A 27,430-nucleotide genomic window follows, 5' to 3' on the forward strand; every position below is an offset into this window, starting at 1 on the left:
GAGATATTTCACTCGAAACCACAAATGTCAACGTCAACGTGCCGCTTGAGGAAAGGTCAGGTCATCACCAAAGTCATTAGGATTCATCATCTGGGAACCATGAATGTCTGTACCACAGTTTATGCTAATCCATCTAATAGTTATAGAGATATTTCAGTCTGGGTCCGTGGTGGACCAAGGACTGGATGGGCCTGAAGACTGACTTTGTTTAAACAGAGTTGCGAGGAGTGAAAGATTCAGCCACAGCTCTTGTTTCCTCTCAGCCTAAAGCTGCTGTGTGACACCAACCTCGGCGTATAGCAGCTTTGGATGTGTGGCTATTTGGAGCAGCGAGGAAGCCACGGTGATCGGCTGAGCACGATGGCTTGTTTAAGCTCATAAAAGCGAGTGAATAAACCAGCGCTATACTGTGTCGCTGGGAGCACCAACTAACAGAATGGGTCGGCAGGAAGAATACATTTTAATCTAACAGCCCGGCTACGGAGAAGCTGAGATTGTAGCTGCTGATGGATCTGCGTGGCATGGACAGATGAATGCGCAGAGTTGAAGGCCAGAGAGTTTCTTTATTGCTCAAGGATTACATTTAAAACCAGATCTCACTTTGTATTCCTCCACCATCTATACTAGAGAAGCTATCTTACACCCAGACAAATGGAGAGGCGCGGGAGATGACTTGGTGGTAAGGAATGAACGCTGTACCACGGGAGAAATCTGAAGGTGCAAAGGGCAAAAATAATGTAAATCCAATCTTCTGACCGGGAATCCCACTTTGAAGCATGTTCCAGCCTCTCAAATGGCCAGGCTACAGTCCATTAACTCATGAGTGCACTGCAGTGTGGGGAATTGGGTAGTAACTTGGCATTGGGAGTGTATATGAGAGCAGTCAATATGAAAACATCTGGCAGGAATTTGGTACGATGACTACGCTGATAATGATGATGATGATGATGGCGGCGGTGGCGGCGACGGTGGTGATGATGATGCTGGCGGTGAGTACAGAGGTGGCGTTAAGTAAGGAGGACCCTGTGGCTTGAGTGATTGTAGTGTAAAGAACGGAGTCAGCACAGGCCCCGTGTGGATCATTGCCTTATTAATGGCTCCGTCAGGTGCGATGAGCAATGGCTGCATTGTCATCTCCAGCCCCTGGGCACAGATGAATGGCTGTTTCAGGGCGGGAAGGGCTCCCTCGTACGCTGGGCTGAGCACTAATCCCTCACTCTTCCATTGTTGGATGCACTGTCACCCAGGACTTCAGCCGCGCCATACATTGCATTTCCAGGGCTCCAACAGACATGGCCATGCACACAGGCGTCTGATACACACACACACACAAGTACACACGCACACATAAACCACAACGAGTTGTGCTCCGACACTGACTGATGGAAAAATATGCGTGGGTGATCGAGCATACCCCATATTACCTGAACCACAACTCAAGAGTAACACTTTAGGAATGTTGATGAACTTTTATTTTACACTTCACTAATTCAGCAGCATTGCATTGATCTCTGTCTAGTATGATTACTTGGGTGAATCTGTCTCACACCTGAATTAAGTGAGAAAGTCACAGCTAGGGCAATAATCTCTGAGCGCGAGCGAGCATCTATTACGACGTTTTAACTCCCGATTGAGCCGGCTTCTATTGTTTAGTGCCATAAAATAATGAGAAATAATAGGCAAAGCTGCTCAGGAATTGGTCGGAGCTTTTCCTGAAACTTGCTATGTTTCATATTCCAAACAACTGGGGTGTTGACTTTTCTCCATGTGTACCCCCCCAAGCTTAGACATTGCAATACCTTTCCTGTCGGTTGTGACTCTCAATTTGAGGTGGATTCTTTATGCAGACCATGGAGATGCTATTCTAGTTGCAGACCCCCGCTCTCTGTCACCTCTGCAGATAATGGTGAGTCGATGAACAGAGAGCTGGAGGAGGACCCCCTATGCCCACTCACAGCCCTTAGCCCCACTCTGACATGAGAAATAGTGCCCAGGCCTGACAGCATCTCGGAGACATATTGTAGTTTATTTTGTCGTCCGGGCATGCCATCTGTGCCATTCCAATAGAGGGTGTGTGTTCAGGCTGCTGCAAGAGAGAGGGCGCGAGGCTCTGGGTCCCTCAGTAGCTCTGCAGCCACGGCAGGTCATTAGTCAAATTGCCTAATGAGAGAGAATACAAATGGCCCCCTACCCTGACAGGAGGAATTTTGGAGGTGTCAGAGCTCCTGACCCGTGCTATGAGAACAGATGATAGCGAGTTGCTATTTTCAGATTCTTTTAATGACTATGGCTCTATGAAACCCATTCTTTTTCTTTTATCTTTTTCCCGCTTTTTCAAACCCTCTAGACAGACGAGAGAGAGAGAAAAAAAAAAGGAAAAAAAAAACTTTTCAATATATTAAAAATCTCTCTTGCAAAAGTGAAAGCGTAACTTTTGAATTATTTAAATGTTTACTGGGGAGTCAATTAACATTCCAAAATGCGAATAACATTTATACTAAAATAGATCATGTGCTGAAATGATGCTGAGTGTTTCTGATAATCTATTTTTATTTTTTCCTGCCGGCTGTTTGCAACTTGTTTTCCACGTCTCGCTGTAGTGCGCGCAAGCTTCAGCTGCAATTCTCCTGACAGCAACTCAGTTATTTTATACTAAAATATTAATTATTCTTCAGCCAAATGTTTAAAATGTAAACAAATTTAAGTGATTCTTAATGGTAAGAGTAGTATCCAAGTCATGCAGTGCACGCATGTGATTCTAGTTCCATACAGGCTGGGCTAAGACTTATGGAAAGAAAGTGTGGAGGTAAAAGAGGAGAGAAGAAGGGAGTGAAAAGAAGCGCAATCATTTCACATAAGCTTGCTGTTTGCCCTCGATGAAAATTATTTTACAAAACACTTATTTTACCATTTTATCAGGAAAATGTATCTTGTAATCATAGGAGAGGTTTATTCTATAGTGCGTAAGAATAATAAGTAGTAAATGTATTAAATACATTAAATATTTTACTTTAATAAGCAATAGCTATCCTGCATAAACTTTAGTCAGACTTTATCTATACAAGTACCTGTTACAAAGTGCTGAACATTTATTTTAATGGCAAAATTTATAAAAACTAAAAAAAAGTGGAATATTTAAAGATACTGATATTCAACGTCTTCTTTTTTTTTGTTTGTGGAGAGATGAAAAACAGCAAGCTTATGTACAATGACCCACTTACTTTTCCATCTGTGACAAGCAGTCCTTGAAATCTGGTTGTGGGTAGGGAGCCAGGCGGCAGTCCCAGTCGGGCACTGGTCCATCAGTCTTCCAGAAAGTGGGCAGAGCCAGCAACACCTACAGTGAGTTGGCCACAAACACCTCTGCATAACACCAAATACTCTGAGGAGGTGTGTACATGTGTGATAACAAAAATGCATATATATGCAAGTTAGATCATATTGAGGCTATATGTAGAATAGGCAATTTAATGTAATCTACTAAAATTGTTAAGTCATTTGATGTACATATAAATCCTTTTTTATAGTTGGTTTTTTTTTGAAGCACGCAATTTATGAGAAATACTGCGAGAGCCCTTTCTGCTGGCTGACTATTGAGCGCTCTCATGAAATTAAATGGACAATCAGACTTTAATCAGCAGCACAGTGTCTTTTAAGACATTGCCATGGCACTGGCATTGATCCCCAGCTGTGGCTGCTGGTAAATGTGCAGCAGAATGTGTGTATAAATGGGGTACGCCTCTCTGGACAAGTGTAAAAGCTGGCAGAGGGCTGACAGTAAATTGCATGTGCCGGATGGGACACAGCAGAAGGCACAATTACACAAATCCCCTCTTAATTAGCGGTTCTGTGGGCAAACTAACCCGTAATGATGCAAGGGATGTGGCGAGCCCCAGAAATCCTAACAAGAAACACTCACCAGCATGGGAGACTGGGTCATATGGCCCCGGTTCCCCTGAAGTAGGGACTGACGTGTGATCTGTTTTGATCAGTGCAGCTGCAGGAGATGATTCCCATGTTGCCCCTGCTCCCCACAACCCCTAGCCCTCGCTGAGCTACTTGCCCTCTGGACTGTGGGTAAAGCAGCAGGCCCTGTGTGGTTGTGGGTGGCATTATTAAGTTCTCCATGCTCACAGTACCAGGCAATGTAAAGTGGCATCTCACACGGTGAGTAATGAACTGTGCCAGAGCGGAAGCAGGAGGGATGACAGCCAAAGAGGCCTCCTTGGCAGCCACTAACCTGGGCATCCACCAATTTATCATCCCCTAGAACCAATCCACCAATGCTGCACTGCCATTTGTCATTAATTATGCTAATAAGGACACCATTACTCTCCTGATGAAACAGGCAACTGTTATTAGTATAATGCACTTACAATTTCATACGTGTGCATTTGCTTATTAGTTCTACTGTGTGAGGATGAGTGTACTTTAAAAAGAGAGATTTCCTATTGCTTAAATAAAACTGTTCAACAGTGTAGCTGTACCCGCTACACCCACAGTGGAGTACTTTTCTGTACACACTAATTGACTATTATGAAATGACAAAGCAACAACTTCACATTCACGCGCTGCTCCTTGCACCCTAACATAAAAATGGCCACAACTACGTTAAGACGCTGATGGGTTTGAACTTTTTCACAGCAGACTTTATGGCTCTAAGCAAACCAGTCTGAGAAGAACTATTTAATATAGCTTCTGGGAGCCCCAGATGCCCTTTTCCAGAACGACTTCATTCCCAGAATCTCATTGTGCTTTCTAAATCACACCACAGTATGTATTAGAAGATCATTAATTACAAACTTAACAAGTCAGCAGAGCCATTAAAAGATCTTTAAGGCATATTTGACCATAAATCTCCTTAAACTATATTTAATGACTGGATTTTTGTGAAATATTTTTTATCAAGTTCTAATTAGATGTGTGATAACAAACCCTGCTGTACATGGGGCAAATGAGGGAGCCGTGACAGGCCCATCCATTGAGGCTGTCCACGTCTGGACACTGAAACTAATGGAGCACTGCTTCTATCTCAGGGATGGATAGAAAGCAATGAGGGATGAGACTCCCGAGTCCAGTCTGGCCTGCAAATGCAAAGCCTTGTAAAGTCTCTTATTTGACTGTAATAAAAGGTCCAAAAATGCCTGAGGGCCTCAAGGCTCCAGTCAAAAATTCCATTAGGATTTATACAGGATTAATTCCCAAATACTTAATGGCACCATCACACTAGGATCGATCATGTTTTGCTATACCAAACCTGTGAAGTCAAATAGAATTTCTGACAGGATGAAATCCAGCAGGATTTTCTAGGGAAGGAGTTTTACCTGTTACAACCAATAAGAGCTTTGTGACTGGGGAGATATACAGAGACTACCGGTATACAGAAAGACTTTACCTCTACAAAGCTCACTATGAATAGATGTGCTTCAGACATGTATCCATTGAGATCAGCAACTCCAAAGCTAAGGAGATTTGAAAAATGTTGTTTTTCGGAAAATCTACACTCATAATTTCAGGAATCAAAAAATAAAAACGATAGAAAATATAAGGTATTCTTACTCTATTACCCCTAAACTTGTGTTTAAGTATTTCACTTTATGATACAGATGGTCATTTTCTGTCACTTGTTATTTTTCCACAGTTTCCTCTAACTATAACTATTTCTTCTCAGCGTGCTGGTGTGATTTCTTTAAATTCCCTTCTGCAGTATTCACCCCAAAACACTGAAAGTATATGCTTCTATGTCAATATGGAAAATACACACAAACAGCCAAAACGTAAACCTGAATTCAAGCTCATTTAATCACTCAATAGGCTATCAAATTATACAACCTAATGCAGCCCACCTTTATATCATTAGTTGCATTAGTTGCTGGTGGTATAGTAAACAGTTTTAAATGCACATGTGTGGGTGCGTGTGTGTGCATTAGGTGTAAATACTATTCTTCTGTTGAACCTCTCTCTCGCTCTCTGTTTTGCCTTTTGCTGACCAGGGGAATTAAGAAGCAAAACGTGGGTTTTAAGAGCGTTCCTTTCATGTCTTGATGTAAGCTTTGGCATTACTTCAGACATTAAGATCGGTTTCATAGAAATCCCATTCCATCCAAACTAAAAGCTCGGCAGTAAATCTGCCCATACCTCCCCCATAACACTTCCATAAATGATTCATTCAGCTCAGTTTAGCTGATGCAAAACAGAATGTTAGTGAGTTGTGGATGGAGCCCGAGCTGCGAGTGCAGGACCAACCCTGCTGCTTAGTAATTTCATCAATCTCTGGAAGAGAAAGAGAGGAGAAAAGAGAAAGAAGAGAACAGCGTACACTAATAATAACTTTTGTGTCACTATCCAGAGGTCGTGTTTTTTAATCCCTCAGCCTAAAGAATTGTGTTATTCTAAAATATAACCCCAGCGGTGCAGAAGCAGTTGAGATCCATCACGGTTTGAGATAAGAGCCGGCTGATCTCCTCCCTCTGTACAGCCTCGCCCAGAACTACACAGGGAGATAAGATGGAACTTTTGTTTGAAACCTGATGAGAACCCTCTTAATGAAAGTGCTGCGCCAAAAATAATCTTTTTTCTCCATGTTAGTCAATCAAGAAATGGTGTAGTTGGGGGAAAAAGAGGAGAAAGAAAGTAATTTTGCATAATCAGTGAGCACCATCTGGAACAATTAACCAAATTCCACAGAACTCAGAGGATCAGTCATATTGGCTTATTAAAGATCCAGAATTATACAAGTAATAAATCCTTGGAAAAACGAAGCGTACCCCTGCCTGTCATGACTATTTTAACTTCAAATACAGTGGAATACTTGATAAGGCTGAAAAGAGGAGATTAATATATGCAAATTATGTCGAGCATTTAAAAGCCCCCCAACAACTGTCTCGTTTTTTTTTTTTCCTTTTTTTTCTGTCTCTTATTACAGGGCTTTATGTTTTATTCATACACCAACTCACCTGTCATTTCATAAGCTATAATATTATGAGGGTATTATTAAACAGCATAAAGTGGAGCTTTAATTGGAAAGCTCCATTGCATTTTCCAATTATTTGCAGCAAATTAAAAGCAGATGCACATAGTTTAATAAGAATTCTAATATTGTTTCCTGAAAATCAAAAATCACTGTCATCCTGCCAAGATATTTTGCAAACCCAAGTTAATTTTGAGGCTCTTATTTTTTTCCTCCTCCTCCTCTGAAGGATGAACTGTCTGGTGTCTGTTAATTGAAGTTCCTCTAATGGATAGGGAAATAATTGCTCTCCATATTACGTTAGATCAGGGCCAATGTCAGGATTTATTTTTGATTAATGCGATAGATATGTAAATGTATTACCTTTTATTACGTTTACCTTTTTATCAGGTGGATGTCTGCTGAATACTATATGTTGCTCTGTAGGTAATGAGGAGAGACGGCACTGCAACAGACTCAACGTCACATAGGTTTATCTTCCAGACTTTTTTTTCCCCAGCACTGTTACATTTATTTTTTTATCAAACATATGCTTTTTTAGACACATTTCATGAATGCAACTTTAATTACCTTTAGAATACCCTGCTTTCCTGTCAGTGTGTGAATAATACACCTAATTGGCAAAGGGACTTTGCATGGATCAAAGCAACGCTGGTAAAGAAAAGCAAAAGGTTGGAGCAGCTATGAAAACTTGATAACTTTTCAAATGAGCTTGAACTGTCAAGTCAGAGAGGGCTGCAAAATAAATGTGAATTAGTTTTTAATATTCTGGTAATAAATGTCAAAGCGCCTGCACATCACATCTGTACATGATGTGACTGCAGATGACAGATTTCCCAGACATGTTACCTCTCCTCCCCTCGACTCGCTCTCTTTTTTGTGTTGGGGTTTTTGTTTTGTTGGGAAGTGACGGAGGGTTTAATCAAGAAAGCAGGCAATTCATCAATCCTAAAGAAGGCGCCTGTACAACCCTGACAGAGCGCACATGGTTTTAGACCAACTCGAACCTGGCCAGCTGTCAGCCCACACACACACACCCAGGCACCCACACACACACACACACATGCACACACACACACACACACACACACACCAGAGCTACCACCACGCTAACAATTAACACAAATAGGCTGTCGGCTACGACCTCACACTTGGTCTGCAGGCTATCACATTGTTAATGAAGGGAAGTTGCGTTCTCTCACATTCGCAGTGTGATGCTGGAAGGCTGACGAGTACACAGTCTCAAGCAATAAAGCGAGAAACGTCTCAGGCTAACTGCATTATCCTCCTCTCTTTACAATCTCACCGTCTCATGAAGGGACACATAAAGGTAGAAGAAGAAAGAGGGGGGTGGGGGGGGGGGTGGGGGGTGTGCACCTGCAAAGGACAGCTTTCTGGGGATAAATGATGACTGCTGGCAGCGCTCTGTACAGTATGTGCATGTTCTTCCCTGTCACTCAAAGCCTGTCCCAATGGAGGAATCGCACACCAAATGCCACAAACCATTCAGCTGTGTGTTAATGTCTGCTCCTTCAGGGCCACACTTTGCACACTTGTCTTGACTAACTTATAATATGACTGTCAGACCAACACAGTGATGTATTAATCTTTTTTTTTGTCAATTATGAACAGTTTTTGTCTCTTTTTTGACATTTGGCAGTGTTAAATGTGGATTAAGAGACTTAAACATTCTAATTTAATTCATGTATATAAACCTTCCATATGAATCTGTACATTTTAACACTAAGACTTGTATTAAAGAGGCTGGCTGTAATATGGCCATAGCCTGGGTGTGCCTCTGCTGGAGCAGCAGGAGGAATCCTCACCACATGGTGTCTCTCTCCAGCTGGATAAAAACCTGCCTGCCTCATTCACCTCGTGCGGATCACACGCTCTTTAAGGCTGGAGCGTCTCAGCCGGCACTGACTCTGTGGCTCTGAGGCTGTCATTTGCTAAGCTCTGCATCCAGACGAATTAGCCTTTCTGCTGTTTTAGTCATGGGGCATTCTACTGTTAGTGGAGTCTCTCCTTGAGAAAGAGAAGGGAATTCATCCAGTGCATGCTCGTTTACAAATGTAAGTATGGCATGTGATGGATCATCTTTGACAGCTGTTAAATGTTCTCTTGAGTGTAATGCAGAGCTCTTCTGGGAAGTCACGTTCGCTCAGATAAGCAAAGCTCTGTACAGTGTCCATCAGTGAGGAGATCTAGACACAGAGCGTTTGTAGATCAAGTTCCAGAGAGGCTTCTTTTATGCTCAGGTAGAGAGGAATCTATTTGTAGAGAAGCATTCACCAATCAGCTGTAACATTAAAACAGGTGACTGGGTTCAATGTTGTGCTTGATCTTTATATTTCATTTTTTGAAAAAAATATTAAATTAAAACTCCAAAATAAGTTGCAAATCAAATTCACAATGAACTCTTTAATAAACACCAATCAACAGTTACCAGTTTTAATGTTATGGCTGATCGTCACAAGCACACCTTTTCTTCAAAATCAAAGCCTCTCTTTAAAATAAGATCTAATGCAGCTTGTGTGAACTATTCAATTCCTCTGATTGTCTGTAGTGTCTGTCATAAGTGGAGCTGATGTGCATACACAGTGTGACACCTCTTACCTGACATGGTGTAGATCCCACTGCTCTGCTGCTCATACTCCGGCCTGCTCGTGGTCCTCCTGCTGCCAGGAAACAAGTAACATGTTCAGTCACCGGATCAATACTATACTTTATTGACAATCATGTTAAAAAAATATCCAAAATGCAAATGTAGACTTTGTATTTGACAAGAACACTTGTGATCCAAGACACCATGCCTCAGATTTACATTTTAAAAACACAATACAGGAGAAGTTATTTTGCATTGAAGCATTGGGAAGGCTTTGTAATCTGTCTACAGGCAAAACACAGCAGTGAAATAACAGGCTGAATGTGAAGAGGAGAAATATGGTAAAAGTTAAACCATGCCTCAGCTGCCCAGGGGCTCGGGTAGACCTTTAACGGTAGGTTTGGAGCAGGATCTTGTTAATTCTGGAGGAACTGAGAGATTCCATTATTCAAGGGAAATCTTTTTTTTTTTTTTTTGCACCGTTTCATGGCCTTGTATTACAGAAAACAGCACAGAATGCACTTTGTGGGCAGTTGAAGTTAACAAACCATATAAGATTGAAATCCTCATCAATCAAGCTATCATGAATTACACCCTGTGACTCACCCCTACGGATCGATAAATCCACAGCAAGCAGGAAAAAAAAAATCACAGCTTCAAGAGAGAGCTGCATAACATGACATGCTCTGATGGGAATGGTCTGGGATGGCATTATAAAACAAATGATCTTATAATGATAATGCAAAGCAGTTGGCAATGTCATTAAAAAGTGAATTGCTATGATTGGAAGACACACAGGCGTACTGTTAGAGTTTGTTGTTATGGAGGATGAACAAGGTGGACAAGTGGGAGAGAGGAGGCAGGGAAACATGATAACAAAGACAGGACTAATCCTGGAAGTGAGCAGGTGTGAAGTTACAAATAATGAAGTGTGCATCATGTTCTGTATTTGGTCTGTTTATGAATAACATGATCAATCTTCTTGCAGGGGGGTGTAAAATCCAAATTTTTTTTAAATTTAAGACAGATCATATATTCAGAGGGGGCTGCATGTGAGTTGTGGCTTCCAAAGCCTTATCTCTTTGGATGAGATAAATAAATGCAATAATTTCCATCAAGAGCAATAAAACAAGACTTCTGACAGGCTGTGGTATTTATGAGCTGAAGCCTGCAACTCAGATTTATTTGCAATGAAAGGGTCGACTTTTCCCCTCCTCATTTACATCAGCATTTGGCCATGTTAAATCCAGGCCAATGGTGAATTTTTAAAAGGTTGGCATCAATCTTGCGGGGAACGATTGCCATATTCAACGCAGACTTCTTTTACCTTGCAAAGGTTGATTCCACTGCTGAGGAAGAAAGGTACACATCTTTCAAAGCACGGAGACATCCTGCGGACTGATAACGTGGGGGGGAAAATGGTTTAAATGTCTTTTTAGGGGCGCCGGTGTTTGTGTTGTTAAATTTGTAGTGTGAAGAAACAAAGAGAACGAGCAGGAAAAATATTCATCTATTTATGTATTTAAAGGGTGAATGTGGTGCTTTAAAATCCTAAACGCTCTGTGTGAAACCTGGGAAAATGTGCTCGAGAAACGCTTTTCTATTGGCAACCTCCAGGGTCGTTTCTCCCATCTGTCTCAAACACAAACTGTCTCAATCCAAACTGGTGATTTCTAAATACAATTTTAGGTGCAGTGGAGAGGGTAACATATGGCAAATCAATTAGACAACTAATTCTTAAAACAAAAACATAGCAAGTGCATTTGCTAATCAACAGCAGTGTTGGGGCTCATATTATGTTGGCCACTGGAGTTTTGACAACAATTAATCCTCATTCCAGGCAAGGAGAGCCATATTGACACATATTCCTAATTTGAATATTCAATTACAGTGTAGTTCCTCATCAAATTATAGTAAATCTGGGAACACGGCCTGAAAGATTTACGTAATTACAACGCAGATCAAGAGTCTTATGTTCCCTTGAAATCTGCCACAGTTAAAATCATATTAGTGCCGTAAAGCGAACCACGACACTAAGGATTACTTGACAACATGAATTACAGTTCAACAGATTTTTTTTTTGTGTGGCGTTCTTTATGTTGTTCCACGTGGAATAAGGAAAAGAGTTGTCTGCACAGAAAAGGGAGAAGGAGAAGAGAAAGTGGGAGAGACAGTGGGGACAGACAAGTGGTAGTCAGTGGAGAGGTAAGATGAGGATGAGAGTAATATCAGTGAAGAGCCAGAGCTGCGATACAGAGAGCTGGAAGCGCTTGTTTTGACACACATCCAGCCTTCCCCTTGACAACATCTCCACACCTTCCTCTATGTGCCGACAGTGCTGCTTTGTGGGAGCTGCTTTCTCACCCATCATTATCCTCCTTTAAGTTTGGTGTCAGGTGTTGAAAAGAGGATCTCTCTGAATTTGGTGGCAAATCACCGAACAGTCTGAGCCCATCAGATCTTGGCTGATCATTCGATCATTCCTGGCATCCCTCTGCTTGATCTCCACTACTTTTTGCAACTTTTCTGAGCACAACAAAGTAATGAGTGAGATTGAGCTGGGAATGATTGTTCTTCAAGCCTTCAGATGGGGAAGATCTGTCAGGCGACACACTGACAGTCACAGTGTCTCTTTCTCTCGCGAGTCGTGTGCAGTGGGAAGTCTTGGTTAACCAGCGTGCAATGAAAGCTGATACAATACTCCTGCAGAGCTGCAGCAATGTGTGGTGTGTCACAGGTAGAAGACAGAGCAATCCAGAGCGTATTGATATGCATGCCAATTCTGACACTGATGACTCTCTAGACTTCACGTGTTATAGAAAAAGCCCTCGCTACCAAGGAGAGGAGAAAAAAAAAAAGGAAGATACTTGGCCTTGACATTTTTATCGCTGTACAGTTTGATTTAAAAAGTGTCCATGTGTACAATAGCCTATTATTCTAAGAGAAATGTCACAAACCTTGATTCTGAGTGAAGCGAAAGAAATTGCAATATTAGGACAAGGCTAATTTATGCTAGCAGTCACTGTAGAGGTCAGATATCAGCCTCAGCAATGACAGTTTTATCAGGAGAACAAATGGCAGCGTTGGCCAGGAGAAGGAAGGAGGGGATACTTTACTGGACACATTAAAAGGCTGACCGGATGGTGCAGGTTTTTCACATTATAAAGTCAGGGAGTGGCTGATACGGTCTGTCTTGACAGATAACAAGCCAAAGTGGTTGACATCAGGCTGCAGCTATGAATCAAAACAGAACACTGTCGCTGGTTGAAGCGCCTCAGACAAACTTGATAAAGAGACATTAAACGCACATGGTTCATATGCATTTGCATGGCAGACCGCTCAACAGGGCCCTACACGTACTGTTTTAATGGCCCAGTGCAGTGCAGCAGCCCGGGCCAATAAGACAGAAGTATAATATTTCAGTTTTAGACTTAGTGTTTATCCTTGATTTTACACCATTAATTCCTACGATTCACTGTTCAGGGTTTCTGCAGGCAAGTTAAGTTTCAGACTTTTAAACACCACACCGAATGCAAATCAGTTAACCTGATTCACGATTATACCAACCACAGCACAAACATGTGACGGAAAAAACATGGAGGGATGATACGACCTAGAATTCTTAATCATTATTATCATTAGCACAGGATATAACAATGCATCCTCCATTATATAATTAGATTAATTAGAGAGGCCCGGACTTGGATTAGTTGCAGAAAATGGATGGATGGATTAAAAAAAATGATCAAGCTGTTAATCAATGCTTCGAGTGAGAGAAAATCAGCTATTTTGATATTCAGTTAAGCACCTCAATTACGTTTGGAGCAAAAAATGCCAGAGAATGTCTGGTTTTAGTTACTAAAACGTGAGGATTCGGCATTTTTCCTTCTTATATGCCACTAAATCAAATATCTTGAGATTTACACTGTTGAACAGACAAAAGACACATTGTAAAAACAGCTTTCATCATTTCATTACAGTAATTGATTAATTAAGATTATTCAAAAAGGCATCATTATTTTAAATTCATTTAAGATTTTTGTTAGCTCAACTTCTGCCAGTCAAACATAATGAGCCTCTACATCTGCAGTTACTGTAGCCTTGCTGCAGGTTTAATGTGCTGACTGAAGCTCCAACCCTCAGAAGATGATGGAACAGCCTCCTACGTGCACTGTTGCAACAATAACAAATTTAGTTTGTAAGTGTGCAACATCTGCTGATAGTCCACAATTGGATAGAAAAACATTTCACAGCTAACGTTTCAGCTGGCACGAGAAAGAATTCATGACTTTTGTAAATTAAGTTTCAAACTCTGAAATATGTTCTCAGGCCTGGTTTTGACGAAACAGAATTCAAAGCTTTTTTAAACTTTGCAAGACCTGCAGACATCCTGCTTATAGCTGAAAAGACAATAAAAAAACAATTCAAATACAACACCTTAGCCTCGATTCAATAAGTATGTGCATCCCATAATGATGCAACACCCTGCAGTAAGTGGTGTACCGCTGCTCTGCGCCGCTGAAAAAAAAGAGGGGGAAAAAAAAAAACCTGATTTGCAGTTTACGTTTGTACACAACTCTAACAAGCTCTCACTGCCTGAGGCAACGTAACATTTGAGAGGGATCACTGAAGCTTTCAAAATTATAAGGGTCATTAAAAATTTACACATTATTGACTGTATTTAAAACATCTTTTCCACTGACTGTAAAGAGCACTTAAATTTAAGAGGTGCTATTCTCCAAAGGCCATAAAGTTGTTATAGATAGCCCGAAGGAGGCATGGAGGAGAGAATTTTCTCTGAATATGAATAAAGTATAGTGGGTGATACTGCACAGACAGTTACACTGTAGTACTGTACTTACTTAAGCAATCAGGGGGCTTGAGGAGCTGTTTATAAATGACTGTGTCAAACCATCTAATCTGTGACTGTGAAATAACTACAGAAATATTTATAGCTGTATGTATGGCTGTCTAAAGTGCATGTAACTACACAGAAAGGATGCCAGATAAACAGTCAAAAGAACTGCCACTGTCTAAATTGCCCACAGTCCCGTCCTTATGTGTCAGTGCATTATGGATGGAAATACTCTAAAAGGAAGACTCTTTGACTGTGGAATGAATTTTAATGTTAATACAAAAACAGCAGCCTGTGATCTCAGCAGGCATCAGGAGGGGGTGTGAGTCGCTTCGAGGTGCAATTTATTCCAGCCTCTGAGCCTCACCAACTTGAAAGTGGGCTTCAAAAGAACTGAGGATTACCGGTAAGAGTTCCGAAGGCACACACATGGGCCTGAGCTCTCGCCATCACTTCAATACATCAAAGATTATTGACCATTGACTTCCAAAAATATGGATGATTCACAAAACTCTACGCAGTTTGAACTTGGGTTTTTGAATTCACGGCTGTCCACTTTACTGTTCTCATCCCACTGCGTGACCATGCGAACAAAAGCCCTGTTTTGAATGTGCCTGCTGGCATCCACCGCTCTGGCCTGTTGTGGCTTTTAAGTGGCTTTTACTCAGCCCAGCACAGGATGGCAAAGCATAGCAATTCAAGTTGGCAAAGCCGTCAGCGCCCCGTGCCAAGCTCCCCTTTCCTCAGCACCGCCACACCGAAGGAGTCTCAATTGTTTATTTACAATTTGCTGTGGAAATCCCCAAGTTCTCCATTGCAATAAATAATTGAGCTGTTTGATCTGGACACAGTACAAAGGGTTGCTTCGTTCTCTGTGAGGCCTGAGGCAGAGGAAGCTTGAGCAGCATGAGCAGAGGAGGCGACACACACACACACACACACTCACACAGACACACACTCCGGCATGGCGGAGATCTTGGAGCTCTCCTCCCTTCCTCTGCAGCTGTCGCTCCCTCTCCGGGCTACATCTCCTCCTCTTTGTCTGCACAGAACAACACTCCTGTCAACACAGTCAGAGGAGAGACCTGCCTCTGCCTCCTGGGACAAACCACAAATAGCAGGAGTTTAGCCCTCATTGAACTCATGTTCTTGTTCAGGGGATCCTGTCTAGTTAGCCTGTCTCTCCGGTTCACCCTCGCTACCTCGTTGTCCAGCCACAACCTTTACGGCAGATTGCCCGGGAGTGATCAATTGCTTGTGTCTTCATTGTCGTACATATGGTACGGAAGCGCAGCAGCAACGGCTCAAGAGTACGCTGAGCGTGAAATAAAAAGGAAAAGGAAGACAGAAAGCTGAACTTCAAGAGGCGCTGCTGAATATTGTAATATGACATTACCTTGTTGTGCTGGGTGGGGCGTCAGCGCTGGCTGTGATGGATGTTTCCTGGGGAGGCTGACGCTGAGGAACATCTCCCGTTCGATACCATATTCCCATATTGTTAATCTCACTGTGTAAAGATGAAAAAGAGACACACACACACACACACACACACACACACACACACACACACACACACACACACACACACACACACACACAGAGTTAGTTATGATGCATGCAAATTTCACTGATTTATATGTGCAAATTAAAAAGTTTTATCTTTGATGGGTACAGTGACTGATAGAAGATACAAAACGTCATGAATGCAGTCATTTCCGGTGCCACACAGCTCACCCTAGGCAGGTGTAGTTAACAAGATGGTACTTGGACTTCGCCACGATCTGGATGTCATACACCGCCGTCTCAGCAGCTGCACGAGGGCTGATTTTCACACAGAGCCTCCTCTTCCTCATGGCAGTTTCCTCTGATGAGTCAGGTACACATGAGGGTGTCAGACAGGGATACGTGGTCGCATATTCAGTCCCGTCTTCTCTCGAGTTTCAAGCTAAAAAAAAAAAGAATCTATGGACATTTTGAAACCTCTAGGAGAAATATATATCCATAAATCCCACTTATACTTTGCTATTTAGTCTTCACCAGCCACAGAATAAGAGATGAGCCAATATCAGTTTCTGGGTGACTTGCTATGCTCAAAGGGAAATAACTGGACAGCAGAAAGCCACAAAATCCACATGCATTATTATCATTTTTATCATTTTAGTAGGTAAAATGACAGAAGCAAGTGAATCCTCCATCAGCTTTAGTGCACAACAGGGATTTAAAGTGGAGATTCTGGATAGCAACTCATACATAATGCCACATGTATACATTAAACATGGATTCGCATGAAGTAATAAAACATTAAATTACACCATACCCAAACAAAACATAATCTCTTTTCTTCATTCTGGCAAAAAGAAATAAATAAATAAAAAAGCACTGCCATGCTTCCCTATATTGCATCTGTGCCCCGCTCATTTATTTCCCCAGCAACACTAGAAAGTGCAGTGTAAATGCAATGATAATAAAAATAATAAACAAGCTGTCCTCACTCCCCACACCAAAATATTATTACATTTCTAAGGCATGGATAGTGAGGGGGAAATACATAGCACTCAAAAAGCACTAAAGCATTGGGGAATGCATTTCATTAATATTAGATAACCCCCATCCACTCGTCCTCTCCCCAAATAAATACATAAATAAATAAGCCCCTCATAAAGAAAAGCACAGCTCCAGCTGAGATAAACAATGACTCATGATTCTCTTCTCTTGTACCTCCAGGGCAAAATGTTTATTTTATTCCCACAGTCTGCCATAAATTAAGCTAACCTGCACCCATAAAACATTCACTATCTCAAGCAAAGCTGCCCCTGAGGACCTCTGCGTAAGCTGGTCGGAGAGTGAAAAAAAACAACAAGAGGAGGGGAGTGAGCCTGTGTTTGGTATTGACTGTTTACTTACTTGTGTCCATTGTTTCTTGCACAGGTGTGAAGCCCTCTGGCAACGTGTCCTTAATGTCAGTCAGCTTCATGTCCACAACAACGTCCGGTCCCTGGAAGACAGAGTACATGCAGGAAATGTAATGGCATCTATGCAAATTCAACTTTTTTAAAAAAAGGACAGAGATCAAGAAAAAGAAAAAGGTTAGACATTTTTTGGAGGCGCTGAGAAAAGAAAATGTAGAGATAATAGAGTCAATGATTTACTAAAAGCTTGGGAACTCTCTAAAGAGAAGGGTTGACAAAATAGCTGAAGTAATTACTCTCTAATAGCCTTTTTTTTTGCAATGAGAGAATGCATCTGTGAACTTGTAATCATTCTCAACCTTTTGGCGAGAAGCTGTGGGATGATGGGAGACAGAGCAGGCAGTCTGATCAACAGAATAGGACTGGTTAAAAACAATCAGGGACTGTGTAGTTGACATTTTCAAGCATGACTCTTCCCTGCCTCCCATTACATTTTCATTTTTTGCCATAATAAATTGCAATAATACACAGCGGCACTAGAGAGTGGGGCGAGCCAGGCGTGACTTGATGCGTCCGAAAAGGCTGGATTCCACTGCTACTGTTGCCCGACAGTCATTACCATTAGAGACATTTTTTATTCATAGTTTTTATACTGACTTAAGGAGAAATATGGATGAATGTTATTACTATGCATGGAACCTTTTTTAGTGTTTCCCCTTTTACTGGAGAGATTTTTTCCATCAGGGCCTGACAAAAGGGGCTATCTACCTCCAACCTAGAGTATGATAAATCACAAACTATTTATTTCCCCCCACATAATTCAGGGGCTAATTTTACAGAATCTGTTTTTGTCATAGACAATTACAGTGGGAGCTCCATTGACTGGCAGACAAAATAGCCTTTGTTGATGGCTCTGTCATGTTTTATTTGTGTCAAAGTCTTTAAAACAATGTGGACACACATTTTAAGATAATATACAGGAACTAGGGGGAGGCTATTTGTATGCTATATACTAAACTGAGGAGCAGATTGAGCTCAGGCACAAGGCAGCCGCTGCCAAGTTGCTCAGCTTTTAGAGGACATATTGTACCAAAAAAAAAAAAAAAATCTCGATTAAGTCCTAAAATTGAGCTGATGCAAAAATAATAACAAAGATGCAGGTTTTGTTTACAATGGTGTCTGGATTATCTACCTGCAACCCAGGGAAACAAATTAATGGACAGCCAATACCCAGCTGCATGAGCTGAAGTTAGACAGGCTGATAATACAGGAGATGTTTGGAGGTGTATTTATGGACAGAGAGCCACTGTCAGGCGTGCAACAGCACCTCAGCTGCAGATGAGTCCAAAAATGACCCAACAGGCTCATGGAAAACATTCAAAGATCATTATAGACACATACATAGTATATATATTTATATATATGTGTGTGTGTGTGTGTGTGTGTGTGTGTGTGTGTGTGTAAAGCATGTGTGTAAAGCTCTCTCTCTCTTTCTCTCTCTCTCTATATACAGTATATACACATACACACACACACACACACACACATATAGTGCTTTGTATGGAGTAATGCCTTATATAAAAGAAGCAGTGTTATTATATTCACAGTAATATGTACATCAGCTTTCAAGAATCACTGCTTTTCTCTACAGGGACACTGTTGATTGAATAAATTGGAATAGTTAAAATACAGCTCATTGTTATTTCATGAATAAACATAAATAATATCCTCAGGAGGGCCTACAACATGAAAAATATCTCACAGAGGTATTATTCATCTGGAATATGCATGCAAATCCATTATATGTAAAAGTTCAAAACTGCACTGCCAACGATGGCCTTTTTAAATGGGACTTTCACTGATCAAAGTGCAAAGTGCATAAAGATATTCTGGCAGCAGCAAACTGAGATAATAACCACTGGCAGACAAGAAAAGTGCTGCGGGTGATGTGTTGGTGCAGAATGCATAGGGAAACTGAGAAGTTTACATTCCACTTACAGTTTTTCTGGTGAAACAGAGGTAGCGAGTGACCTTGGATTTGAATAAGCCGTCCTTCCACAGGTCGGCGTCACAGCCATCTGTTGTTTGTGCAACCTACATGGAAAAAAACAGAGAGAGAAAAAAAAACAAGGAGTGAAAAAAAACATGCAGGAGGTGGGATAAAGTTAATGTATGTATGCCACAAGCGTGTTGCTTTTGCCTCTTCCCTTGCATACTAGCCTTAATTAACGCTTGCCTACACTAGCGCTCCATCTCATTAGTGCTCTGCGTGGGTAAAGGAGTCTTAGCCTCCAAAAAGGTGGCTAAAAATATCATCCCTTGGGACCAGGCTGATTAAAGATGCCCTGACAAGGATCTGCTCTAATAAGGAAACCAAACTTCACTGTGCTTCTGTGGGAAAGCAAGGATTATATTCGGGGTAAATGCACAATGTATCTTTAACAGAAATAAAAATGCTGTTTATCCCAAGACACAGGTAAACTCAAAATACTGGACATGTACTTTAAATACTAAAAGCTAATCTAAATACATCTATATCCAGACACCTCAGCAGCTTGTCCTTGTACAATAAGCTCATTCATAGTTGTAAATGATCAGTGGAGTCAGTAAAAAAAATAGACTGCATCATATTGACAGCATGTGGGCACCACAAGTCAAGCTCAAGGTCCTAAACTACATTGCTATGTAAATGCAGATGTGGAGGGCAGAACGATGAGGCAAAATGTAACCTGCAGACTGCATCACCGGGACTCCTCCATCGTTCCAGCAAATATGCTTGGCTGAAACGTCATGTTCCATTGGCTATCATGTGAGAATCACCTAAATAACTGCCAGAGTTGTTTTCTAAAGGGATCCTTTACGAAGAAGAGTCAATCTAATGAGGTTCATTCAAATGAAGAAGTCATAGATCTCTGCACCCACCCACACACATTACCCCCTTGACAATAATGATGAATGACCCCCAGCGACTGGGTGGGGGGAAACATGGCATGGGGAGATTCATGCAAAACCACCACTGACTAGATGGGATGAGAATGGGAGACTATAGCGTGGGGGAACAGAGATAGATAGTGGGATGAGAGAGAGAGAAAGAGCACAAGATGAGCAGAGAGAGAGGGATTGCGGGGCGTCTCCAACAGCAGTTCCATGAAAGGTCCCAGAAGGAGCCTATACATCACCAGCCTCCCTCTTCTTTACAAGACAACCCGTCTTGGCCACTTTTTCCAGGTCAGTAGCCAGCGCATCCTGTCAGCGTAAACAAAGGGCTCGCTTTGTGAAACCCAAAGTCAAGTTGAGGAGTAACGAGGGCACGGTCCTCCTAGGAGGCACCTCAGGCATCATCCTGCCACAGCCGCCGGCAGCAAGGATGCTACGCAGCTTGAATGCGAAACGCCAACTGCTGAGCCACGGCAGGAGAGGCATGTGTAAAGTTGCGGTGGCTCTTCTCTAACACTTTCTGTCTGGCTCCATCATTAGAGGCTTCAATGAGGAGAAAGCCATATGTCTAATAAGAGACGTCGTGGCTATGATATTGAAATATGGCTGCATTATTTGATGTAAAATGCAGTGACAGATTCAACTGCCACTTCCTAAAATCTCACTCATACAGTGATCTGAAAGCCCACCTATGAAGGAAGTCTTTAGGGGGTGCTGAATATTCCTATGAAGCATCTCTGGAGACCGACATCACCAGCAAGTTGCTGTGAAGCACTGAGAAGCGCAGCTGTGAATACAAAGATATAAAAGGCATACAATCAAAAATCTCTAGAGAGTGAAACCAGATGGAAAAGACACAAGATAGGTACAAGGGGGAAAAAGCAGTTCTTTTAAAGAAGAACAGAAAAACTGAAAAGAAAAAAACATGTTTTGGATCCTGTCTCTCAACTTAAAATAGGTAAATGGACCTCTGACAATATATTGAAGGACTACAGCTGCAGTTACTTTGAAAAGTTCTTACAGTTTAAGTTATAGTTGGGCATTTCCTAAAATGTGGATATGGCCTTAGATACAAAGAATTTAATGAAAATTTGACAGATCTCCCAAATGCAGTAAAACAAGTAAAGGTTTGACATGATGGGATTTAGCACATTATTACTGCACGTTATTTATAGTAGAAATGCCATGATCACAGTTACCAATCATCTTTGAGTGAAAATGTGTGATCCATATCCAATACGGATCATTTTTTGGAATGTGTTACAACATCAGTCCTACACACACAGTTAAAGTTCCACATGTATTTTGTTTTGGTGGCCTGTCTTACACCAAGGTGGGAGGTTTGAATGGACAACAAAGCATCCAGTGCTTCTGTCAGCCACAGACACCACAGGCAGCCGGTTTTAAGGTGATCAGTGACTAGAGGCGTTAGGCTAATTCCTATCTACCAATCACACACTTTTAATGGAAATCTGACAATAGTTATCAGCATCCACAGAAATCAGTCATCCTAATAGTGTAAAAGCACAATACCTGCCTATACATTCAGATCAATGCACTCCTAGTTTGAAGAAGCAAACAGGAGCACTGGGACAGAAGCTGAGCAATGTGCTGCTATGGATGAGAGGTTCACAAAAACATGTTTAAGACACTTAGAAACAAGCCCATGAAAAAAAAAAAGTTGAAGTGTACATTTATTAGCAGTATTTTCTAATCTTGTCACCCAACCACACATCAAATAACCTGAACTAAAAGTAAGACTAACATTAGGAGAGGGAGCAATTAGCTTAGCTAAAGAGGGGAAGCAGGGGGAACAGCTAGTTTTATTTACACATTATCTTCATTTAATCCATAGGAAAAAAATAAGAATATGGTTTGAGTGGGACTTTCATGTTGTAATTTGTAATTTGTGTACAGATGAAACGATTAAGATACTACAGTACATGTGTATTTTTGAGTTTTTATAGGCTAGGTTCTTTCTCTGTATGATAAGCAGCCTCTGGCCCCTTGCTCACAGATTCAGCACTCAGGTATGAAAATGGTTTCCATCTTCTCCTGGCAAGAAAATGAATAGGCTCACCAAAAATGTCGACCTACGCCTTAAAAGTGCTGGCACTTCCTCAAGCGACTATTGGGCATAAATCCTAATCAATGCTAGTACTGTATGCACGAGATGTAATAAACTTACATCTCATCAATGAGTTTATGAGCATAACATGTCAAACACTGAGGCAAAATACACATACGTATATATCCCCTTTGCAACCTGTGCACAGAGTGCGGATATGCATGAGTCTTCTCATGGTGTTTGATGTTGGGTGGCTGCTGGTGCTTCAGCAAAGCTCCTGATCCCGGTGGAACAGTGTTTGATCTGGGCCTGTGCTCTCTTGTGTTGGAACAACCTGCTCAAGTTCAGAGATGTGAGCGCACCGTATCAGAGAGCAAAAGAGTTAATCAACCCTTTGATCAGCCGTATAAAAAGTATGGTAAGTATGGTACGCAGTCAGTATTAAGGAGGAATTTGAAAAGAAGTCTGGTATGAAAGGAAAAACAAATCAATACAGTGTAATATCCTGAGACTTCCCCTTTCTCACTACTGCATTAGTATCACTGATACGAGTGTTGATATTTTTGTTTGTATTTCAAGTCTGCAGATGAAAGACCACAGCGGTGCTCAGAAGATGCGGTTGAAGATGGGACAAATGCTTCTGAAATAGTGCTTCAGAGTATGAAAAGCCTTGAATTCTATCTTGTAGGGGGACTCGCACTTGACTTTTTATTCATAGGTAAACCACTGATATTTTATCACCTTGAACCATTTGTTGTTGTTTTTTTTATTTCTTTTTACAAAGGGAGCTGGCATAGATTGAATTATATTACTGGAAATGATACTATTAAATAGACGGTTTGAGCTGTCTGTATGCAACTCTATTCTCATGTTTAACCTAAAAAAATATATATCAGTTTTTCCTAACAATCATGGCCATAGCTCAGTTATAAAATTCTCCAGCACTGCAGAGTGTCTCTCCTGCTGGGAAGACACTGGAGCAGCCAACAGAAACAAGTCCAGTGCTGTGCTGTCCTCTGTTTTCATCGCCCGTCACTACTTCCATTATAGTTTTTGTGGTTTGGTCAATTTAAGGCAAGGCTCCATGTATAAAGTTTACAGTCTGCTCTCCACTGTTGCCTCTGCATCGCTCGCTTTATGAGGCAGATTAAATAAGTGCAGTAAGTGCTCAAAACGTGGGCTGACTCACAGGCCTCTCAACTAATTCATCAGCTAATTCATTTGTAGGGAAGAACAAAAGCTTACATGACAGCCTATTTGTTTTTGTTTTGTGGAAGTATGGATTTATGATCCAAATGATCATGATCCAAAAAGATAAACAACCTGTTGTTTTTGGTAACGTGAGTTCCTTGCACTTAAATGCCGTAATAGTTTCCTATGTTTTTAATATGTCTACAGTTTCATAGTTTTCCTGAGTGATGTAAGTCCACACTATTTTGAGTGCTACTGGTTCACAAAAAAACACTTAGAATTTATTGCGCATATATACTATAGGAGTAAATCAGTGCCACGTTCAGCTTTTGGCCCCTCAGAACATGCACAAGTATTTGCATGTCAGCTGAAATGTATTGGCGCACTGGAGCAGCAGAGGAGGAAGTCTGATGGGGTTTCTCTCTGTTTGTCACTACTGTGTGGTGTGTACACAGTTCCCCTGCCAGTGGCTCCATTCTGATGCCAACCCACCATCATCTGCCAGAGATTACAACAAGCTGGGTGTGCAGGGTGGAGCAGGAAGAGATAAAAAACTGGGAGGGAGGAAGGAGGGTTTGGGAGTGTAGGGTGAAAGCAAGAAGAAGTCTGAATAGGAAAAGAGAAGAGAGAGGAGGAGAGATCTGCCCTTGAGCTTGTTTTGTGCATTGTTAAACTTACAGTAGGCACTCTTCATTTTTGAATCATTCCAGCTCTTTCGCAACCAGGGGAGGTTCATATAAAAACCAGCCCATCCTGTGTGCTGCATTACATCCTGACACATTCCTATTCATGGTGTAGTTGTTGTCGCACTTGTGTATACGTTGAACGCCTGGTGGGCATCAACCAAACATCATTAAACTTTTGCCTCTGGTGTGTCTGTAATACTGGTGGCAACCGATAACAATGTCAGGAAGGGAATCCTCCTAATCATCAAAGTAAACTTAATGAATAAGTCATCTAACAGCTCCAACAAAAACACCTTGGAAAGCTGCCAACATCCTGGCTGCGCGTTGTTTCATACAATCACTTTACAGCAATTACATGTACAACCAACATCAGGGAGCACAGACAAAACCTCTAATTGCACTTGTAACTTTTAAAGAAGATAGAAATATAACTTCTTAGCTTAATTCAAGCGCATTAAACCAACCAATATCCTCAGAACATGAAGTCCTCAATGTTTAAAATGACCACTCACAACATAGTAGTCATCAGGAGCCTTGCTGAGTGAAGCAACAACTCCAACTGCAGAGATGGGGTGTGCAGGCAGCTGGATGCTCGCCTCAGACATGTTGGAGATCTGTCTGGAAAGCAGAGGAGTCTCATCATGCATTTGTTTTCAACAGTATTGAACACACCTGTTCAATAGAAGAAAAGGCTTTGAATAAATACACACAAAATGCAGATAGCTAAACAAAATGGGAATTGCATCCTTCTGGGTCAATACATGGAGAACGGACAAGGTTTTTCTTGGCTAAAATGACCGCATTATTGACTTCTTGATGAGGCTTATTAGAATCTACAAGAAAAAGTGGCCGCCTAATCCAGAATCAAATGACAAGTGAGACCAGTGACGAAACAGCATTTGGAGACCACCCAATGACTTCGCCAAATCACAAATTAGGCAGAGTGATCACATATTTTCAAGGAAGTCCTAATCAATTGCTATCTATTCCTGTCTAAGGGAATTTTTGCCTAATGGGTATGCAAGCCTTTTACAGGGTAAGTGGCTTTGCAAAGGTTCCCTTATGCAATTTTATTAGATTAGGTTTAAAGCATACTTGTACTAACTGACAAAGTTGCTGCATTCAATCTTGATGTTTACGAAATCTATTGCAATTAAGCTGATCAAATTAGGGGATTTACTCCAGAAACAGCTGTCTCTTTAACAAATGTTAGATCGCTGTACTTATTCAAATGAAACAGGATAGCAAATTAGCTAATAGGATGAAGGATCTCTTTGTAACATTAATTTGTTCAAAATGAGCTTTGTTTTCCAGCACAACATGAAGGCTTAGACTCATCCAGGCAGACCACAGAAAAATCCATCCCAACTTACTTCTGTCTTGCATGAAAAACACCACTGTGTACTCACAGACGGTATTCAAACGTTCATAGTGTCTGTGATATCCTGCTCTAGGCTAACGATTGGAGCACACTGTCTGTCTGCCAACATAAATAGCCTAGTAGCAGTAGACATTTTAACCTAAATTGAATGTTAGTGACATGTTGCAGTATTTGTTGAGCAACTCTGTTATCTTGCATTTCCTATGATATTTAATGTAGGATTTGTTGTAGCCTATTACTAAATGCAAATAAATTAAATGCAATAAAACTCATGTAAGTTAGTGAGTGAGGAGCAGTTTCCCAGTCTGCTAGCCAACATGTACTGTAGCCATATAATACACATAACTAAATTCATATCCATATGCTGAAACACTAAGCACCAGGCAACTGATTTAGAGCTAAACAGCAACTGTTGTGGTCATAAAACTGACAAATACCTAAAAACAAATGTGATTCCCACTGTATATCTGACAGTCTGTTGTCTTTATTCTAATATTTTTTACTGGCAATTACTCATAGGTCCCAACAGCTCCTGTAGACCTTGAAGATAAATCGATGCCAAGTTAGTTTTTTAGCTTAGTTTGGTTTTAATTGTGGACAAACTTTGTTGTAAACTCCTTTACTGTTAGTGCCCGTGTCGTTACGGCTGCTCCACAGACGTAAACACAAGGCTCATGGTGACGTCACTGGAGCTAACGTTAGAAAAAGCTAATGTAGCACCTGTAAGCTAATTACTGCTCCTAGCCTACAACACTGACGGACTGTCTGCGCCGTTAGACACGGAAAGTGAAGCTGAAGTCTTGGACATGTTGTTTTTTTTTGTTTTGTTTTGTTCGTTTGTTGTTACCTGTTTTTCAATGTGTCGTCCTGCAGAGGCTGGCTGCCACCTTATGGACTCTGGACTTCACCCCGCCAAACTGAGCAGGTAACACTTCCGGGTATTATGATGGGTAATGATTAGCCAAACTAGACGGCAAGGCAAGGTAAGGCATCTTTATTTATACATTTCAAGGCAACTCAATGTGCTTTACATAAAGACAAAACATTTATTAAAAAAAAAAAGAACAACATAAAACAGCATAAAAGCAAAAACACAGAGAAAAGAAGAATAAAAAAAGTAAAAGAAAAGAAAATAGATAACGTTTAAAGTTCTTAAAAAGAGCTCAGCCTAGCACATGAAAAGAGAAATGTTTTTAACCTGGATTTAAAAGTGCTTACGGTTGGGGCTGATTTCAGTTCTGCTGGTAGTTTGTTCCAGTTGTGTGCAGTAGCTACAGCTAAATTCACCTGCCTGCATAAAGACACAAGAAGAAAAAAAGGAAAAGAAAACAGTAAAGAAAAGAAAAGACACATTTATTCAGTTTATTTGGGCTATAAATGAAAGAAGTTCCCATAACTGCTTTTTTTTTTTTTTTTAATTATGTGTATCGTTTGTTTCCCTTTGGGGGCCTGATTTGAATTTATCTAAGGGACCACTCTGCATTGAAATTTACTCATTGTGTTTGCTTTTTACAATTTCATTGTTTATGCTTACAGCTATCATGAGTTGTTGATAAACAGTCCTTTTCATACTGAGTCAATGAGTGCAGCACAGATTTTTAATTCAACAAATGAGGACATCATATGAAGGCACAGATGAGTGGTAAACATGCCAATTTACTTTGTCAGAGTGAATAGTGTAGGCTACACAGAGAATAAAGGCCTGGACCCACAATGCCACAGTGACTGGTGGGAGCATTTCTTTGCAATAACTTTTGAAAGCCAATTTGGCTATGGTAACTAAATTAAGGTTGTGCTTCACTAAATGACGATCATTACATGGATG

At 41.1% G+C, this 27,430-nt stretch overlaps 1 protein-coding gene across 2 annotated transcripts in view; it reads right to left on the reverse strand.

Annotated features, from left to right (window-relative positions):
- The window catches only part of mvb12bb (multivesicular body subunit 12Bb), a 45,140-nt gene extending 18,599 nt beyond the window's left edge, over window positions 1-26,541 (reverse strand). For both annotated transcript variants that reach the window (XM_083978270.1, XM_083978269.1), the window contains exons 1-7: window positions 26,453-26,541; window positions 24,737-24,842; window positions 19,341-19,436; window positions 17,338-17,428; window positions 16,168-16,297; window positions 15,830-15,940; window positions 9,590-9,651 (exon numbers count right to left, since the gene is read on the reverse strand). In XM_083978270.1, coding sequence (XP_083834396.1) covers window positions 9,590-9,651; window positions 15,830-15,940; window positions 16,168-16,297; window positions 17,338-17,428; window positions 19,341-19,436; window positions 24,737-24,829 — 583 coding nt within the window. In that variant the 5' untranslated portion in view covers window positions 24,830-24,842; window positions 26,453-26,541. The remainder of the gene's footprint in view (window positions 1-9,589; window positions 9,652-15,829; window positions 15,941-16,167; window positions 16,298-17,337; window positions 17,429-19,340; window positions 19,437-24,736; window positions 24,843-26,452) is intronic.
- Between the last annotated feature and the right edge of the window lie 889 nt (window positions 26,542-27,430).

This window comes from Trachurus trachurus (assembly GCF_905171665.1).
Source record: "Trachurus trachurus genome assembly, chromosome: 9".
NCBI lineage: Eukaryota > Metazoa > Chordata > Actinopteri > Carangiformes > Carangidae > Trachurus > Trachurus trachurus.